This window comes from Monocercomonoides exilis (genome assembly GCF_001643675.1).
Source record: "Monocercomonoides exilis strain PA203 chromosome Unknown scaffold9-1957334, whole genome shotgun sequence".
NCBI classification, from domain to species: Eukaryota; Preaxostyla; order Oxymonadida; family Polymastigidae; genus Monocercomonoides; species Monocercomonoides exilis.
In genome coordinates, this window is record NW_027150554.1 from 1,666,062 (window position 1) to 1,685,558 (window position 19,497).

The 19,497-nt window shown below is 37.9% G+C and overlaps 6 protein-coding genes across 6 annotated transcripts; 1 reads left to right on the forward strand and 5 right to left on the reverse strand.

The window, feature by feature from the left end:
• Positions 1-3,827: 3,827 nt before the first annotated feature.
• On the reverse strand, positions 3,828-4,628 carry MONOS_14397 (uncharacterized protein; the record flags this gene model as incomplete). The annotated part of the gene is made up of 2 exons (XM_067867196.1): positions 3,828-4,326; positions 4,624-4,628. 2 exons carry the CDS (start codon positions 4,626-4,628, stop codon positions 3,828-3,830), a joined length of 504 nt encoding a protein of 167 aa, XP_067732655.1.
• Positions 4,629-5,314: 686 nt separating this feature from the next.
• On the reverse strand, positions 5,315-6,404 carry MONOS_14398 (uncharacterized protein; the record flags this gene model as incomplete). The annotated part of the gene is made up of 2 exons (XM_067867197.1): positions 5,315-5,851; positions 5,943-6,404. The coding sequence occupies 2 exons, from the start codon at positions 6,402-6,404 to the stop codon at positions 5,315-5,317; spliced, it is 999 nt and encodes a 332-aa protein (XP_067732656.1).
• A 3,680-nt stretch (positions 6,405-10,084) lies between these two features.
• MONOS_14399 (uncharacterized protein) lies at positions 10,085-10,513 on the reverse strand (the record flags this gene model as incomplete). Its single annotated transcript, XM_067867198.1, has 1 exon — positions 10,085-10,513. One exon carries the CDS (start codon positions 10,511-10,513, stop codon positions 10,085-10,087), a length of 429 nt encoding a protein of 142 aa, XP_067732657.1.
• A 3,426-nt stretch (positions 10,514-13,939) lies between these two features.
• Positions 13,940-15,224, reverse strand: MONOS_14400 (uncharacterized protein; the record flags this gene model as incomplete). Its single annotated transcript, XM_067867201.1, has 2 exons — positions 13,940-14,500; positions 14,589-15,224. The coding sequence occupies 2 exons, from the start codon at positions 15,222-15,224 to the stop codon at positions 13,940-13,942; spliced, it is 1,197 nt and encodes a 398-aa protein (XP_067732658.1).
• Positions 15,225-17,959: 2,735 nt separating this feature from the next.
• Positions 17,960-18,241, forward strand: MONOS_14401 (uncharacterized protein; the record flags this gene model as incomplete). Its single annotated transcript, XM_067867202.1, has 2 exons — positions 17,960-18,094; positions 18,155-18,241. The coding sequence occupies 2 exons, from the start codon at positions 17,960-17,962 to the stop codon at positions 18,239-18,241; spliced, it is 222 nt and encodes a 73-aa protein (XP_067732659.1).
• A 304-nt stretch (positions 18,242-18,545) lies between these two features.
• MONOS_14402 (uncharacterized protein) lies at positions 18,546-18,965 on the reverse strand (the record flags this gene model as incomplete). Its single annotated transcript, XM_067867203.1, has 1 exon — positions 18,546-18,965. One exon carries the CDS (start codon positions 18,963-18,965, stop codon positions 18,546-18,548), a length of 420 nt encoding a protein of 139 aa, XP_067732660.1.
• Between the last annotated feature and the right edge of the window lie 532 nt (positions 18,966-19,497).

Consider the following 19,497-nt stretch of genomic DNA (forward strand, 5'->3'; position numbering starts at 1 on the left):
AATAGTGGTGATGAGATGCTCAACGAAGAAGCTGATGCTATTATTGAAAAACCAGCAGAGGCTAGGCAGGACGTAGGGTGGAGAGGTTGGCGTGGGAGAGGAAGAGGGAGGAAGCGGGGAGAGCACGAATAGCAGGGCAGGTGAGGTGGAGGGAATGGACAGATATCCTGGAGAGGCGAAGGGTAACTTTGCAAGCACAAATGAGCATTGAGCTGAAGTGGAAAGGATGTTTTGGAGAGGAAAAGAGGGAGGAGGACACAGCGAGGGACCCATCGAGGAAGGAGAAGAGGGAAGAGTGAGCAGATGCGAATGAGGAGTGAAGGAGAAGTGGCAGTGGGTGGTGATGCAGGTGTTGAGAAAGGTGACAACAGCAGAGCATCTGAGGAGGAAGACATCCAAATGTATTTAAAAGACTAGGAAGAGGATGAAAGACAGAGAGATAGAGAAAGATGAAAAAGTGCAAGTGAAGATTTTCGTTTAATGGAAGCATTTTTTGCGCAAAAAATGAAAATTCACAAATTGTATTGTTCAATTTTTTAAATAGTGATTTTTTTAATATTATCATCTGTCACTTCTTTTGACGAATAAATCAACAAAAGTTCTTTTTTGTATTATTTGTTTTAAAATCGAAATAAACTGCAAACTGTGAATTTCTTGTGAAATATCCTGCATAACAATCATATTTTTGTTTTTGTGTTTTCGATAATTGTTTTTTTCAACATATTTATTTGGATCTTCAACATCTATTTTGAAATTTCTTTTCAATAACATTATTTAACATTCTTCATTTAAGAAATTGATTTATTGAGTATTGAAACAATCATTATCATGCTTCTCAAACAAGATAACTTATGTTTTATAATGTTTATTGAATTTTGGAGTTTTTTTTTTTTGAAATTATTTTTATTTTATGATATTTGTAATAAAATAAATTGGAAACAAATTAAAAACAACAAATAATTAATAATGATAATATTTTAAACTATATTTTTATCAAAATATTAATAAAAATATTCTAATAAACCCCACCCTTAATATAAAATTATAATGATCAAACTTCGTAATTTTTTATGATATCAAAAAAAATCACCCATATTATATAAAAAATATTTTAATAAATGATTAATTGCTTGATTCAAATAAAATGTCAACAAGTTTCAATGATTCGAGAAAGGATATTACAGATTTGAATGATAAATTTTCTTGCGTTTCATGTTCATTTGATTGGCTCATCAATAATGTGCAGAAAGTTGAAAATTTAAAATGTCTGAGATGTTTGAAGAAAATGGACATTTATTCAAGATCAGAAACAAGAAAACAATACAGATGTGCAAAATGCTATAAATCGATCAGTATTTTTTGAAAATACTTCATTCTTTAACACGAAAATACCATTGAACAAACTGCTCAGAATCATTCTGTATTTTTGGAAGAAATTAAATATTACTCAAACAAGTTTTCTGTTGAAAATAAGAAAAAAATTGTTGGTTTTTTTATATTCTCAATGTCTTCCAATTGTTTTGATAATAACATTTCAGAATTTTTAGCCAGTTGGAGGTGATGGTGAAATTGGTGTAATTCTTGAGGCTATTCAAAGAAGGAGGAAATTCCATAAAAATGAAGAATCAGAAATACAGCTTTTCGAAGGAATGAAAGAAAACATCAAAAATGCAAAAGAAGATTATTTATTGTTAAGGTGAAAAAATTGAAAAAAAAACATATCTCCACATCATCCAAGCAAACATGAAAATAAAGACAATGATTTTCAGTGACGAATGGAGTCCTTTCAATTGTTTGTCTCAATACAATCATTCATTTTTATCAGAATGTCACATACACAATTTTGGAGATTATTTTTGAAATCATAACTTTTTTTTGGAGTGTTGATTTTTCAAGGGTTTTTTTCTTTGGAAAGGAATTATTCATTCAAATGAAAAATGCATGATAAGTGTTAAATATGACGATCTTTGAGATGATACAAGGGTAATTCTTTTTGAAAAGTCGCAAATGTTTAATTTTCAAATAAATCAAAAATAACATATTTTGCTCATATTTCTGTTTTCACAAACCAAACTTCACTAATATGGAATATATTTCTGGAAAATGCTATTTCATTCGTTCCAAAGAAGATTCGTGAGTGGAAACAGATATTTGAGCAAAATATGAAAATATTTTTTTATTTGAAAATTAAACGTTGGCGACTTTTCAAAAAGAATTTCCCATATGGGTGATTTTTTTTGACATCATATAAAAAGATCAAAAATCGAATAAATAAAATCTATTGTGGTATTTGTTGATCATAGAGTTAAATTGATTTTTCTTCAGCATTTAGCTTTCAAATTATTTCATATGTTTGTTTTATTTATTTATATGATAAAAAGCAAACCTTTTTGATAATTTTAGTGCAAAAAGGATTTATTGATCAAGTTTATTAAAAGTAAACAAGAATTAAATGAAGTTTAATCAACAAAACACTTTAAAAAGACAAAAAAAGATTCTCAATTTGTGAAACAAAGCTAATAAAAGGGGGAAAAAATAATTTAAGAACTTTGAAAAATGCAACAAATTTGTGAATTATCATTTTTCCGAAGAAAAAAAATGAGTTTTCCATTAATCAACCTGAAACCTCATCAAAAAATTTCCGAATCTGCTTATCAGCTCAACAGATTCAGCAAACGAAGATTGTGTTATTCAGGAAACTGCAGTTTATAAAAATTATTAACTCAATCTTGAAACTTCCCTTTTTATTCTTTATGCATATTCAGTTAAAGCTCACTTCTCAATACACCGCATCGTTTCCTTCATTTTCATTCTTCATTTAAAAATACTCCTTTTGTTTGCTGCGAACTTTTTAAAAGTTCCTGCTCTTACGACTCATGTGCAGAAATCAACATTAAATTCTCCTCAATCATCATTCGTCTTTTGTTCACTCTATTTCTTCCCTCTTTTCATCATCTTCCTCTTTCTCTTGATCATCCTTTTCTTTCGTTTTTGCTTCCCCCTCATTTCACTCTCTCTCCATCATCGCTCTCATCTCCCCCAATTGCAACTGTCTCTTTTCTCCACGAGCTATCCATTTTGAGGGACAAAACTGTTTTTCTTCAGTTTTTCTTTAAATCTGTACGCTTTTCCCTCTTCTGCTCTCAGCATCAGCAGCAATTAAACAATGGCATTCACAGTTCTTCCTTCCCTTGAATGTTTGACTCATTCTGAACAGTTTTTTCTTTACCTTCCCTTTCCACTGCTCTCACCTATATTCGCTTATAGAATCGATTGGGTTGTGCTTCGTCGAAGCTTTCTGAGAAGCCAATAAGTTCTGTTCTATTTGTTGTTCTGAAAGCACAGTCAACCAGAGAGAATTAAGATAATTGCACAAGTGATGTGAGGAGGAGAAGAAGAGAAAAGGAATGAAGGAAAAGGCTTCAATAGTTGAGGAATTTATTTCTCTCTCTTTCAAATACAATTCTGAAACCAGAAAGTTGCCTTTGAGATTGAGGAGAGCGCTCAGTGACTCAGATATGGCTGCTCTGTTGTACTCGCTGGAATATGTAGTGATGTGGCTGTTTAGCGCTGCCTTCTACTGAAGTGGAGAAGCTGCGTGCGTTCTTCAGGCAGTGGGTGGAGCATGAAATGGTTGGATCAGTTTGGCATAGAATTAGTACTGAGACAATCAATGGAATCTACAGCAAAGGTGAGTACAGGAAAGAACGCAGTCGAGACAACGTGGGAGAATGACCTTGTGTGCAAGGAGAAGCTGGACATGAACACCATTCTTCTTCTTCTTCTTCATCTCTTTCGTTACACTCTCCTTTTCTTCATTCTCTTCATCATCCTCCTCCTCCGTATCTTCTCTTGTTCCTCTTTTTCCCAACAGGCGCATACAGATTAAGCAAAGCACCAGCAGCTCCTATTTTCGCTATGTCAGTTGCCGTTGGCAACGCCAGGACGCCAACAAGATTCAACACAACGCCCCAGCTCAGCAAACGACGCAGCAGCTCTTCCTTCGTGACTGTTGGTTCGTTGTTCGCTTCTTTATTATTCTCGTTTCTCTTCTCCTTCGCATCCTCATGCATCACCCTTCCCTCATATCCCTTGCATGGCCTTCCACCATATCCTCCATCCCGTTTTCCCTCACCATCTCCTTCTTCATCCAGCCCTTTTCCTTCTGCAAGTGCCTCGATGATATCCGACGCGTTATGCCGCACAATCGCCTGCGGTGAGTACACCAGCTCGACCAGCTCGTTAAACAGCGCCTTGTCGAGCGAGCTGGCAAACAGCTTGAACGACTTGCTGGTTGGCGAGAGAAGGATGGAGGAGGCCTTGTTGCTGTATCAGGCGCAACGCGAATACAGCAGGCGGTGGATGGTCTGGAGAATTCCGTGGCGAAGGAATGCAGAGTGGAACACTGCACCGTTGGTGACGAACTTGTTGGTCACATGAAGAGAAGAAGAGACAAGAGGGGACCATCGTAAACTTAATGTGAATATATTTGCGTATTTTTGTGTAATGAAACGAACTAGCGAAAAAGTGGGTGTAAAAATGAAGAAGAAAAAGAATTTGAACAAAAAGAAGAAAGAAATAAAAACTTGTGAACAAAATCTCTATAAATATTTATTGACAAACCTCATGAATCTGATCAATTGCTTTGCAACAGCATCATTCAGCAAATAATCTTTATTGCTCTTCAAGACAATTGTAAAATCATAGCTATTATTCCACCTTCATAACTATTCATCATTTGAGAGTGAACAAATAAATTTTGATTAAGATTAACATTTGAAAAGCTAAATACATATTAAAAAAAAATGAAACAATGAATGAAATATATTTTATTTTACAGAAAAATTCAAATTTTCCATACCATTCTGGTTCACCATGTGGGTCATTGCGTTTAGTCCCCTCAGCCTGCGGATGTCGTCGAAGCCGCAGACCATTAACTGTTCAATAGAAAACGCACAGCGCAGCTAAAATGGAACTTCTATCGACAAAAAAGCGCTGTAAACAACACTGGCACACAGCTCAATCACATTCTGCCGCTTCACTTTGAACGAACACACTTTGCTGTGCTTGATGATTGGCAGGTTGGTTAATTGGAGAGAGAGAGAGAGAGGAGGAGGAGGAGGAAAAATAAGAAGAAGAAGAAAAGAAGAAGAAGAAGCAGATGATGATGATGATTTGTTTGTGGATGCAATCGGTGAGAAAGTGATCGCGTTTCGATTAGTTGCTGCTGAATACTTCTTGGATTTTTTATTTCTGGCTGATAAGCTAAGCAAAGCGTGATTTCAATTGACACGTGCTTTTTCTTCCTTTTATCTCATTCTATTTTTTCTTTTGAGCCCCTTTCTTTCTGAGCCTTTCTAATATCTCTGCCAAATCCATCTTCTTCTTCCTCTTCTTCCTCCTCCTCTTCTTCTTCATTTTTCTCATTATCTATGCATTTTCCTGTCAGATACAACGATCCCTTTTCATCTTTATCACTCACAAACTCATTTGCATCCCTCTTCTCATCCTTCTTCTCTCCCTTCCCTTCCTTCTCCCCACCCACACGAATCCCCTGGCTAGCTACAAATGCAGCATTGTTCAGAAGGATGCTCTGTGGCTCAAACACATCCCTCGTCGCTGACACGCTGCTGCTTGCAAACACACCGGCATTGCTCAATCTGCACTTCCCGAGAATTTCACGAAAGATCGGCACAGTCACAAGCGGTGGCAGCGAGAAGGAAGAAATAGAAGAAGAAGAAGAGGAAGAAGAAGACATATTTGACAAAGAGGCAGAGCTAGGGCTAGTCATGTCGAAGGACTTCTGCGTGAGTAAAGAGGAGTCTGTGGCAGGAGATGATGAAGTGGATTGCTTTGGCGAAGTTCCAACAAGAACAGAAATGGCAGATAATTGTGTGTGTGGAAAGGAAGAAAAAAAGATTGGTGGCAAATGTTGAAGAGACCGTGATGTTTTCAAATTGTAACTTTGCAGATGGGAGTGTGCTGTCGAGCGAGTAAGCTGTCTGCGTGAGTCTTGTGTCGAAAGCGTTAATTTGCATTGTGCAAAACTCGTCTTTCTCCTTCGACTTCGTCTTCGCCTTTGGCTCTTCCTTTTGCCTCCCTTTCCTCTGCTCTGCGCTCAATTTGCATCTGAAATCCGCCTTCTTTGCCTCTTCCATTTGAACTTGAACTTCTCTCTTTTCGCTTCTTGGTGGTGTCATAAAGCGAGCTGATGAACGCAATGTGCCTTGAAGCTCCTTCCGCCTTCCGTTGCCATTTCTCGTGCTATGCACATTCACCTCATTCACCCTGTTCAGCACAGCCGGAGCGCGGAAGCCGTACGAAGTGCTGAAGCAGAGCGGAATGTACTGCTGCAAAAAAGGAAAACTGTTAAGATGTATATTCAGCGAAGCTGCAGAATGCATTTGTTACGAATATGATGATGTTGAGAAAATAGAAACAGAATGATTCAATTTTTTGTTCAATTTGGTGGCTCTGCCAAATGACTCGCACAAACGAATCAAAATGTTGATGTTCTGATCCGGCTGGATGTGATAGTGATCAACAAAGAAGATGTTAAAGAAGTTGAGAGGATGAAAAGATGCAGAAGAAGAAGGCGAGGTGATTGAAAGATGTGAAATCAGTCGAACGATATTTCCGAAGAAAAATATGAGTTCAATGTGATGTTTTCTCAAAATGCAAGATCGGATGAAGCAAGTTGACTTCACAAGAAGACAATAATACAAATTTCTAAATATTTGGCAATCAATCTCCAATTAATCAATAAAGTTGGATTTCTTCAAGTCAATTCACTAACTTTTTGCAATTTTTTCTCCTTTCCCCTCAAAATATAAAATGAAGATATTTCTCAATTTCTTTTCTTTTCTATTTTTCCTCTTCCATTCAGCTCTCACGATTCTCTGAAAAATATCAATCTCTTCCTTTTCTTTCACCTTTCTCTATCTCTTCCAAAAAAATATTCTCTTCTCAGAAAATACCCCTCTTCCATTTGAACACTTTTCAATTTTCCTCCTCTCATCCACTTTTGCTCTCTTTTCCTTTTTTCAAATTCCATATCTCCAATCAACAACAAGCCCTCCTTCATCGTCCTCAGCCACTTCTCTATATATTTACCACATTTCCACCTCCAAATCTCCACCTACTCTTCCCCACCCCTTTGTCTTAGAATTTCTTCCTTTCAAAACCCCTCTTGAAACATTAGCATTCAAAAACATACTCAACTCCTACCCCCTGCCACAAATAATTCTCTTCCATCACTTGTATGCACCATATTTCTCATATGCCTGGTGTTGATGAGATAAACATCAAATACTGTTTTGGGTGGTTGAGAATATTATTAAAGGAGATGATCATGCCAAAAACAGAAAAAACCCCTCTGGACATCCACCACAATGTGTACGGGCTGAGAAGACCCTCCAGTGAAATGTTCGATGCATTTTGTGGAGATGTATTCTATGCTGTATTCAGCAACTCAAAAACTGATGCTTAAATAAGAGTTTTTTAAATGATAATATCTGTGGAGATGAGTGTGAATTGAAAAAAATAAAGTTGAAGAGAAGGTTGGTTTTTTATTTATGTTTATATGAGTATTTGCCTGTTGATGAATTTTGTTTTGTTTTCAGAGCAGCAGGCGGAAATGAATGAAAATGAATGAAAGCGGGATGTCTCGTTGTTCAGGATGACCATCGAGTTGGGAGAGCGAATCCATATGGAAGGTGCCCAGGATGAAGGGATTGGGAAGGAATTTGGAGATGATATTTTCAGACGAGAAACAATAATATTTTTCAATGAGAAAGATGAAATTGAAGAAAATACATAAATTTCACATTTTTCAGAAGAGCAAGAAATCGATGCATTTAATGGGAAAATGACTTCTGGAAAGGACGATTAGCGAATCAGATGAAGAAATACTTGAAAATTGATTGGATTCATTTAATATTTGTCGATTTCAACTTACAATATTCTATTCTTTTTCAATAACATTATTTGACAATTCTTTATTTAAGAACTTGATCGAACATGTATTATTAATATTTTTGTCATGTTTTTAAACCAGCAGACTGAAGTTTTGTTCTGTTAATTGAATTTTCGATATTTTCTTTTATGAATTTTTTAATTCTTTCACGAATTTGAAATAAAAACAATTTGAAATGAATTAAAATCTAAAAATATATAATAACAACTATTTACAAAGCAATATTTTTGCATGATCATCACTTTTATTATTCTTTTTAAAGCAACCCTTAATGAAAAAATTTTTTGATCAAACGTCGGAAATTTTTATGATATCAAAAAAAATCACCCATATTATGGGTGATTATTTTCGAAATCATATTTTTTGTTGCAAAATATTCGATTGGAAAAATTTTCTTGAACATCAAAAAAAGGACACAAAGAAATGAAAAGACTTTCAAATGACATAATCATCTTTATTTCAGTTTTTGGCATTTGTTTTCAAAACAGATTTGATAAATTCAGTATTCGAATACATAATCTCTTTGCAAAGGGAAACAACGTTAGTTAAACAAACACCCCGAAAAAAGTTATGATTTCAAAAATAATCACCCATATGGTTTCAAAAAAGTGTGATAAAACAATAATGAAAGCTCGTATCTGTCAATGATACTGTTATAAGAGAATAAATAAATATCTTTTTCGAGTCCAAAATTTCACTCTTTATTTTTCCTTTTCTTCTCCATCTGTAACAATCCAGTCTTTTCGAACTTTTCTTACGATTCACTTTAGCCACGTTGATCCTCCAGTTCCAGCTTAAGCTCCAGTTGTAATTCATCATTTGCTGCACTATTCCCTTCTCACATATCTTCTTCTGCTTCATATAATCACTGCAGACGAAACAGAGAAGGATAACAATTACGGAGAAGAGGAAGACATAATGCTGGATAAGCATTCGTAAAAAGAGAAGATGTTGCAGAAATTGACAGATATGATAGTTACAACAATTCCCCCAAACTGAGAGCTAGAAAGGCAGATAAAAGAGAAGTGTCAGAAATAGGGAAGGAAAAGAGATAAAAAGAGATCAGGATTGCTGAAGTGCCTTGTTCAAAGAAGAGTTGATGTTATGAAGCTCAAATTCTTCAAACAACATCATATCTCCCTTTGAAGAACAGGCAACCTAAAGAAGCGGAGACAGAATGAGCAGAAGATGTGCAGGAAGGGCTTTTCGATAAGGGTGATTATTTTTGAAATAATTATTTTTCATTGTTTTTTTTCGGATGCATGAGAATTACGAAACAACATATTTAATCAATAAAAACCAAGATGTTAAAACAAAAATCTGTATTTTTTCTAAATATTTGTAAAAAATAAAAAGTGATAGTAATTTTCAATAATTATTAATGATCGCAAAATAAATAATACTTTTTTCTTGAAATATGATTTTTTATTGATGTTTTTTTCAGCAAGGAGATACTATTTTCAAAGAAGTTATCTCTATCAGAGCACATTGAATTATATTTATTTTCAAGAAACTATTTAGGAAACAGTCTTAGCAATTTTGTCTAACTTTTCGAAAAATTACATTTCAGAATTGTTTTCAAATGTTTTTGCTTCGTTTAAGCAATTTCTATATATAACGAACAAATATGAATTGAAAGATATCTCTTTCTATTTTTTTGTTGTTCAAAAATTGTTATTTATCGAAGTTTCGAGAAATAGTAACAAAAACACATGCATGAACACAAACAGCTTTTTTCATATAAATTTATTTGAAAATAATGAATATAACTTAATGAGTTTTTCACTAAATTTAATAAAATTTGAGTTTAGAAAAAGTGAGCAAGGAATTGATAGTAATTATTAGAATTGACAAAAATTTAACTTCAAAAGCAATTGCTTTTGCTAAAGATTTATTGTGAATTCGTCGTTTCAAAATAAATATTATATTATGGAAAGATAAAAAGAGTGACAGAAATTTGAAGAAAGAGAAAGAATTAGTTTTATATGTTCAAGTTTAACATTTAACTTGCATATGTTGTTCTTTAACAAATTTTCACACTCATCAACACCTATTTATGAATAAGCTTCCTCAGCGTAATCCTTCTTGTTGATTTCGCATTCTTTATCACTAGAAAGCATTATTTGCTTTCACAATCTTCTCCTCCTCTTGCACCATCCACCCACCTTCCCTCAACAACCACCACCACCACCAATGCCCCCTCTTCCTCTCTGCCCATGCCTCCCTCGCCCTCACAAACATCTTTCTCACCACCCACCAACCTTCCATCTTCTCCTTCCCCCTCTTCTCCACCCCAAACAATCTCCTCCATAATGCCCACTCCCCAATCCCTGCCTCCTTCTCCATCTCCCACTCCTCTTTCTCCTCCTTCATCTCCCTCATCCAGCCCTTCCTTTTTTCTCCTTCTTCCCTCTCTTCCCCATCCCCTTCTCCATCCCCTTCTCTTTCCCCTTCTCCTTCATCTTTCTCATCCTCATCCTTCTCCTTCATCTTTCTCATCCTCTTCTTTTTCTTCCCCTTCGATTTCCTCTTCTCCATCCCCTCTCCATATCTATCACCAATCCCATCCTCACCTCCAAATCCACCTCAATCTCCATCTCTCAAACACCATCTTCTCCAACATCTCATCTCCACAATCCCATCCATCTCTTCCATCCCTTCCTTCACACTCACTCAATCCTTTCATCTCAACCACTTCTTCCTCTTCTCTCTCTTCAACTTCCGCCAACACCAACACCAATTCAATTCCCTCATTCTCTCTTCACTCGTCCCTCTCCATCCACTCATCTATCTTCATACACACTCACAACCCCATCGATGGAACCATCCTCCCTTCCCTCAACAGCCCATCCGCTTCTCTCTCTGCCTTCAACACCTCTTTCCTCCACCAAACACGCTCTTCATCAAATGCACCTATCGTTCATATTGGAACTGAAACTCAAAGAAAATCACCCGGAAGATTGTCTTCGTTTGATGTTAACAGCCATAAATTTGAATGGTGTGAATGGAATGATTCAAATGGACAAAATGATTATGGTGGTGCTCTTAAAGTCAACTGCACAAATGCCAACCTCACCATCACTTCTTGTTCATTCAACAATTGTTCGATCACAGGTGATTATGCTGGTGGTGCATTATACAGTTTATATTTGTCAAATGTGAACATCGTTAAGTCTAATTTCACAAACTGTTCTGCCACTCGCGGAGGTGCAATTTGCATTGATGGAAGACAATCATCTTCTGCTTATTCATTTTCTGATAACAGAGTTGAAGGTTGTAAAATAAATGGTACGGTTGGAACTGGTTGGTATTTCTGGCTCAATAATGTGACTTCAACTTGTCAATTCCTGTTATCTAAATGCAAGTGCATTTCAAACTCAGGTGGTGATGCTGCTGGCTCTCTAACATTTAATTGGCCTCCAAGCAACAAACCAATTCAGTTTTTGGTTGATGATTGCCAATTTGTAAATAATGAATTGACATCAACTTCATCTACACGCGGCGGAGCTGGTATTTATTTGGATGCAACCTTCACTTGGATGAATGGAATAAAATTCATCACATTCTGTTTCTTCGATGGAAACACTGCCAAAAATGGCAGAGGGAATGATGCATTCTTCAGTGGCAATGCCATCACTCAATCTCCGTTTGAAAATTGTGGTTCAACAATCCCGGCAAAAAGAGTGTATAATAATGGACAAGATGATAACCCTGTATTCAATGGCTGGCTCCCCCTCGTTGCCCAGAACAAAATCGTTGCCAGCAATGGAACTGATGCTGATGCCTGTGGCAGACCCCAACAGACCCCATGCGCCACCATCGAGTATGCCCTCACTGGCTTCATTTCCCTCCTCCAAGACGCCTCCATCACCCTCCTCACCTCAACATTTGTTCCTCTTCAAACACTCTCTTTCAGCGCGGTTGACACAAAAATCACTGGAAATGATAAACTTTATCTGATTCTCATATAAATTCTTCCATTTATTAATTTTGAGCATTTTTTCATATCAGAGAAATATCCTACACCTATCATCTTCTTTTCACCAGAAGTTTATTTTTTTCAATCTATCTTTAATCTCCGCTCATATAAAACCATTTCTTCGTCATTTCTTCCTCTATTTTCTCCTTTTCATCAAATATGAATTGAGCTCAAGAAAAAAGATTCATCGCTTTCATCTCTTCAAATATGATTTCTTCAAGCATATCAGCATGTTCTAAATTTTCCTTTTCTTTTCATTTTCAACAATTTGCTCCTGTTTCGTATCTGTGTAATCTGCAGAAGACTATTTAGGAACACATCCATTTCATAAATGAATTGCTTCAATACCATTTCCTTTTCACTTCAGATGCTTGATCATAAAAATAAAAAAAGTCAGATTCGATCTCCGTTTTCTGTTGAATGCCTGATGATAGTCTATTCTCTGCAAAAAGTTACTTCCATTTCGTTGTCTCATAATTTCTGCTGATATTCATTATTTGAATAAATATTTCTTTCGTCTTTCTGAGTAAGAATGAAAGACAAAGTCTGGTACTGAATTTGATGAGAATTTGAATGAAATGGAAATCACAACATATATTTTTCACTTATTGAAGATGGTGCTGAAGAAGAAGATACAATGAAATGAAATCAATTCGTCCAAAAAGCCTTTTTTCATCATGAGAATAATGAATGAAAAATGAAATAAGATGCGCTCAACAATTGATCAGTCGAGATGAAGGGAAGAAAATGAAGCAATTTTCTGTTAAATTTAGCATCTCTGCTGATTTGGATGAATGAATGCATCAGAAGGTCAATTGCCGATCGAGAAGGAAGTGAGATGAATATTGCAAAAACAATGCAGAAGTTGAAGAACACCAAAAAGGAAGAAAAAAAGGCGGAAACGAAGGAGAAAAAGATTAAGATCACAACGAAGAAGACGAAGAAGAAGGCAAAGAAGAAGAAGTGAAATATGTGTAATACAGTCCAAAGGCAGAGGAAGACTGGATTGTTTGAGTGAATGAATCGGACGAGGATGCAGAAAGCAGTGAAGAAGAACAAGAAACAGAAGAAGAAGAAGAAGAAGAAAGAAGAAGAAAAGAAGGCATTGAAGATAATCTTGCTTGTTTTGATGTTGAAATTGGAGATAAACTGGACGAGAAAGAAGGAAGAAGGAAGAAGGAAGAAGATGAAGATTTCGGAGAAATTGAACCCATCAAAGAAATACAATCAATATTTCCGTTTCTGCTTTTCCCTTTCCTCCTTCACAGTCCAATCATCAGCCATCAATCCAATTTTCTCCTTCTCCTTCCTCTTCTCTGAATATTCTTCTTCTTCTTTTCCTTCTTCACATTTGAATTGCTCTTCTGCTATTTCTCTGCTCCTTTTTCTTTCTCATCTCATTTTGATCCATTTTCTTTTTCATTTCTCAACTCTCCCAAAAAAATCAACATTGCTCATCAGATAGCAAACATTTTGATGTGGCTGAGTCAAATGAAGATAATCATCCGAATGGAGACATGAAACAGACTGTGATTGAAGATGACGATGAGAAGGAAGATGATGTTGATGGAGGAGAAAGTGACGATATCCATAATGGTGATGAAAATGCTGAGGAAAATTAAAGCGAAGATGATGAAGAGGAGGAAGAGGAAGAGGAGGAAGAGGTAGCGTGTCTGAAGAGTGTGGAGGCTGAGAAGGCATTTGCACACAAGAGCAATCAGAGCCTTTACAAGTGCTCCAAAAGGGGGATCTTCGACAGAATCGGCGTGTGGGAGACACTCTCAAATTGTGTGTGTAATCAGACAGAAACAATTGCAATCACAATCACAATCACTCGAATTCAGATTGATATATGATATGTGAAGAGGAATATGAAGAAGAAGAAGAAGATGATGATGATAAAGGAATTTGTTTGCATTCTTCTTGTTGCATCGTGACAGAAGCATTGCTGCTTGGATGCTCAAAATGAGGCTGACTCCCAACATTCAATGAATTTGAAGCGGATGAATGATGTGAATCTGAAGTGATATAGATTGAGGTTGTGATGAACGAGCATCATCCTTATTCTCTTTCTCATTCACTTTCACATTGTTCCGAATGTTATCATTGTAACAAAAAAGATGATGCTTTGCTGCTCCTCTCTTCCCTTCCCCGCCTTCTTCCCTCTGTTCTCCCAATGGCTGCAGAAGAGGCAGCGTTTCTTCCCCACAAAATGTCCCAGGCAACTTTTCTGGCTCGCCAAATGTGTCATGTAATTCATCCCCAGACATCTTCTTTAACTGCTTTTGATGAATGCGAATCTTTGGCTTTTGAGGATACGGAAATGCTTTATTGTGTGTGTCTTTCTCCAATCCCTTATTATCTCTTTCTTCTTCTTCTTCCTCCAAATCAATCAAACCACCCTCTCTCCCTGACTCCTCATTCATCCCCAAACCATTCGCAGACATTTCCACCTGTTCCACATCTTTTCTCACCCCCTCTGAACTTCCATCTGAAGTTATGCCCAAAGACCCATCTGCTGCTTCTTCTGCTGCTCTTCTGTTCTCCTGTTGAATGCCATTGGATGGAGAAGAACTGCACACTTCTGGTTCCACTGAATACAATTTTTCCGCCTCAGTCTCTGCCTTCACAAACCTCAACCCACTCAGCCCAAGCGCCTCCACAACCAGCAGAGCCATCGCTTCTTCCAGCTTCCCTTGTTCTCTTTGATTCTCTCCACAAACTCTCTGTGTGCTGTCGGATATCCGCCTTTTTCCTCATTCCCATCACCTTCCTCTCTCCCTCCATCTTCTTTTCCCTCTTCTTCTCCCTTTTATCCTCCCTCTTTGCTCCCCTTTCTCCTTCCTCTGCCACTTCCTGCTCCTCCAGCACATCCAGAGCAATCGCTGCTGGAGACAGAACCACATCCCCCATCCTCAGCCCCGCAGCATCCAACCCTTTCTCCACAATCTCCCCCACTTCACACACTGCAATCCCTCGCCCCATCACTTCATCTTTCAACTTCTCCACCAAATATTTCAACTGAAACGATCGCCATATTTGCATTGAAGGGTCAAACAGATCGTTGATCGACGGGAACGTATTCATGCAGCTGACACAAAGATCCGCTTGCTCCCCGACTTCGCGCCCACCGATGCTGCAAGCGACGGAAGCTGCGCCACCAGCGTAACCGAAAGCATCGCTGAAAGCGCCACATCGTGTGCACACAACACCCCCATACAGCACAGCCCGCCGCGCCACAACATATCCCAGCAGCGTCTGTTGCTCCATCAGGAACGACTATCTGTGATTTTCATACACCCCAGCCGCCTATTGCACCACAATCCGCAGCCACCTCTCGATGTCATCCATCACTCCTGCAGACGTGTATGATGACGCCACCGCGGAGGTGTCAGAACTGTCAACTGCAAGTGCTGAAATGATGTTGATAAGAATTATGGCTTTTCACCTTTTCCCTTCTTCTTCTCTTTGCTTCCTCATATCTTTTATGGAGACCCAGGTTTTCATGCTTCTTCATGTTGTGTTGAATGTTGAAGAAGGAATGGAAGGAACGGATGAAGGATGAATTGTGTACGTTGGAGTCGAAATAGAAAGAGAAGGAGAAAGGAGAAAGGAAGAAGCAGCACTTGTGTCACATTGAAGAGATGAAGAAAAAGGAAAAATGGAAGAGAAAGATGAAAAATTAGAGATAGAAAAGAAAGAAAAGGAGAAAGAAAGAAAGAAGAAGAGCAGGAGTGAATGAATGAGATAAAAAATCTTCATTTGGGGAAGAGAAAAAAAAGATATCAAAAAGCTGGATGTTATTATTATTATGGGTGAAAATTTTTGAAAAATCACTCTTTTTTAGCCTGATCTTTCCCACAAAAAATCAGAATTTCATTTTTGTTAACCTTTATTTATTCAGAAATAATTTTTGCACTCTTTTTTTCTCTTTGGAAGAGTTTGACGTTTTATTATTTACAAAATTCTTTGTTAACACTAACTGATAAATACAAAAACTTAAGTTCAATCGTATTTTTTCGTGTTATTAACCTACAACGTATTCAACTTAAATTTTCCTTTGAAACTTTTTCAATGAAACGAGTTTCACTTATATAACATTTGAGTTATAACAATCATTATTAATAATATCTAATTTGTGAATGTATTAATTTTATATTAGCTTTATATCCGGAGATTTTATAAAGTTTGACTTAACACTTTTTCGACTTTTTCACTTTCAATGAATCCCAAAATACACAATAATAATTTAAAAGAACTCATTAACATATTTATTGAAAAGCATTGGAAGATTGTTGTTCATTTCAGCAAAAACTAAAAAGAATTTTTATATGATACAAAAATTATTATTTATCTTAAAGATAAATACAGAAAAGGAAGTGTGAATGAATTATTAGTTTTTTCATCTCTTATCATTCATATAGCTGTTGACTTCTTCGTTTTTTTTCTCTTTTCTCATCTTCTTCAATACGTTCAGCTCACAGATCAGCTTTGTCATTATGAAGGCGAAGAAGCGGAGAGATCAAGGTGGTTGATGTGTTTGTGAATTTATCAGGATAATCATCTGCTCCTGCGGTTGACACTTCGGATGCCTCAGCGACATTGGTATTCACATCGGTAGCATCGATCAACAGCATCGAGAGACAACAGAGGATTGTGGTGTCTGATGCAGCTGAAGTGGATGCAAACACAAGAAGCTGTTTCTGAGAGTGCTTCAGACGCAGAGGGGTTATATTGTGCGCTTTCTGCAATGCTTTTTGGTACTCCAGTTACACTGTTTCTGTCGCTTGCAGTGACGGCAGGCACGTAGTTATGGAGCAAGCGGATCTTTGCGGGGTGAATGATAATGATCATTCTTCAATTTATTGTCAGTTTGCTACATCGCTGATGCTATATGTAAAGGGGCGGCTGATGTCACAACCACTGCAATAAAGGCTTGCAGATGCGAAATTAATTGATGAAGTGATGGTGTGAAGGGCTGCAGTGAATGAAGTGGAGGAGAGGAGGAGGTGAAGGTGCTGGAGGTGGAGGGGCCGGGAATGGATTGTGAAGTTTTGAAGTCTGCAGCAATTGCACTTGCAGTACCGGAGGAAGGAGAAAATGTATTCGGAATTTTTCACGCTGCTGCAAAAGTTCCGATGAAATGAGAGGATATTGAAGCAGATGAGCGGGCGGGGAGAGCATCTGCTTGAGAAGGATGAAACAGTCCGGATGAAAAAGATGAAGATTTTGTGACAAAGCTTGAAGTTCAAGGCAGTGGTGAAGGAGCTGCATGAGTAGCTGTCAGTGATGAAGGAGAAAGAGGAGCGAATGGATGAAGGGACTGAGAAGGTGAATAAGCGCTGAATAAAGCTGGGAGTGCAGGTGAGTGGTGAAAGCGAGATTAAGCTGGAGAACTTGTGGTTTCCGCTTTCCATTCCATCTTTCTAGCTTTTATATGTCGCGGGAAGGTTACGTCTTCGTTTTCATTAATTCTGCTGTTTGATCTGTGTTCAAGGTTCAACGAGAAGTTTGCAGCGAACATCGGGAATGGAATAGTTTTTTTGCTTGGGCAGGACATCAGTTGGAATGAGGTTGTTGTGGCAGTTGGAAACAAGGTGAGTGTTGTGGGAGGAGCAAACATCGGTGAGTGAAAGAGTGTTTGTGGCTGTGGAAGAGCTGATGCAACTGAACGGTCGAAGATTAGCAAAATGCAGAAGGAAACGAAGATGCTGATTGCTCTGTCATAATGCAGGAGCAGGCTACAAGCGTGCAGAAGGTGCTTTTCATGAATGTTATTGCAAAGCAGCAGATGGAGTTTGCGTTTTAAAGAAGCTGGAGCAGAAGAAAATGAATGCATTGTTAGAAGTTCCCGTGCAGCTGCTGCTGACTCCACATAAGAAGGTGCAACAACCTTCGCTAATGCAGATGCTGTCAACGATCATGAAGAATATGCGGAGACAAGATCGCAGCTGACCTTTGCAAGAGTTGAGATTCCAAGTCAGGAGTTTGAGAACTTTGCATGCATGTGCATAGGGAAGTGCGCAGCTCAGAAGAAGAGTGAGGTGGACTTGTGGACGATTGTCTACGGAATGGAGCTGTTCTGGAAGGACTTTGTGGAGGTGTGCCTGTTAGGGAAGTTTGTGCAGGAGGAGTTCACGGTAAACGCGCTGCCGTTCTTCAAGTACTTCTATTCGATGTTGTTTTGCATGCTGCCGTAGGAAAAAGGTGAGGAAGAGCTATCTATGTTTCTAGTGTTTTTGCAGAACTTCTATCTGGAAGAAGCAGCGAAGCGGAAAGAGGAGTAAAGGTTCTGCATGATACCAAATGTTAAGAAAATGCATCGATTTCTTCGTCTTCACCTTCGTTATCGGGCGTGACAAGTTGAGGCATCTCATATTCTGAGATTGAGCCTCTTCTCTCTGTGTGTTATCCACAGATACCACAGGCATTGTCGCTTCAGATCTTTGGTGATGAGAACCTGCAGCCGCTGCGCTGTGTGCGGTCGTTTGCTTTGTGCTGGAGGCAGGCCAGCGCAATGGCTTTTTCACACTGTATCTGATTCATTCAGATTTTTGAGAAGCTGCCAACTACAGATCTCCTTTATTCCTGTCACAGAACAGCGTATTTGTGAAGACGATTAGCCGGTGCTGGATGATCAGGTGCATGTGCTTTCGTGGGTCTCAGAGGGGACAGGAATGAATCGAAGTGTTGATGCTGGTGCAGCTCGTGGGGAGGCAGCTGCAGAGCGAACGAGATGGGACGACCAATCTGCTTTGGGGGTGCTGCTGGGGAACGGGAAGCGTATGCAGCTGCTTCGCAATCCGATGGCACAACAGAGCGAAGGAGGGGGAAAGGAGTCAATGTGTTGTCATGCATCAGCAGCATCTGCTTCTTCGGCACAGAACAAACATCTTCTGTATTGCAAAGAATTGGCAACAAACAATATGCTGCCGTCCTTTGGGTGTGCACCGGGCATGAATGATCCTTCCATTTCTTCTCCTTCATTTTCATCGGAGTTATCATTTCCATCGCAATCGCCTCTTTTCCATCTTCTTCTTTTCATTCTTCTTCTTCTTCTTTCTTTTTTTCCTTTCTCTTGACTTTCCTTCAAACGCCCCTCAAATTTCTATTTTCATTTTTCATATTTTCTTTCTTTTCATTCATATCATCTCTTTCATTCAAATTTCTTATGAACATATTTTTCTTCTAAATTATTTGTCAAATTTCTTCTTTTGTCATTTCATCAACTTCTATTTCCCTCTTTTTGCTTTTAACAAGACTCGCCCGACACGTCATCCAAAACCATCAAAGGCCTGCTCTTCTATTCGCTTCAATTTTTGCTCCTTCTCATTCCACCAAACACTCTCCAATCATAATCCCCAGATTTCTTAAAGGCGCCAAATATGCTCTTTTTCCATATTCCTTGTTCATTCATCAAAATTGTGCACTCTTGCAAAGATTCCAGTTTCAACAAAAATAATAACAAACGATGAAATTAAAAATAATCATAACAAGCAAACATATTCTTTTTATAATGATCATTCTTCACAAACTTTCTTCT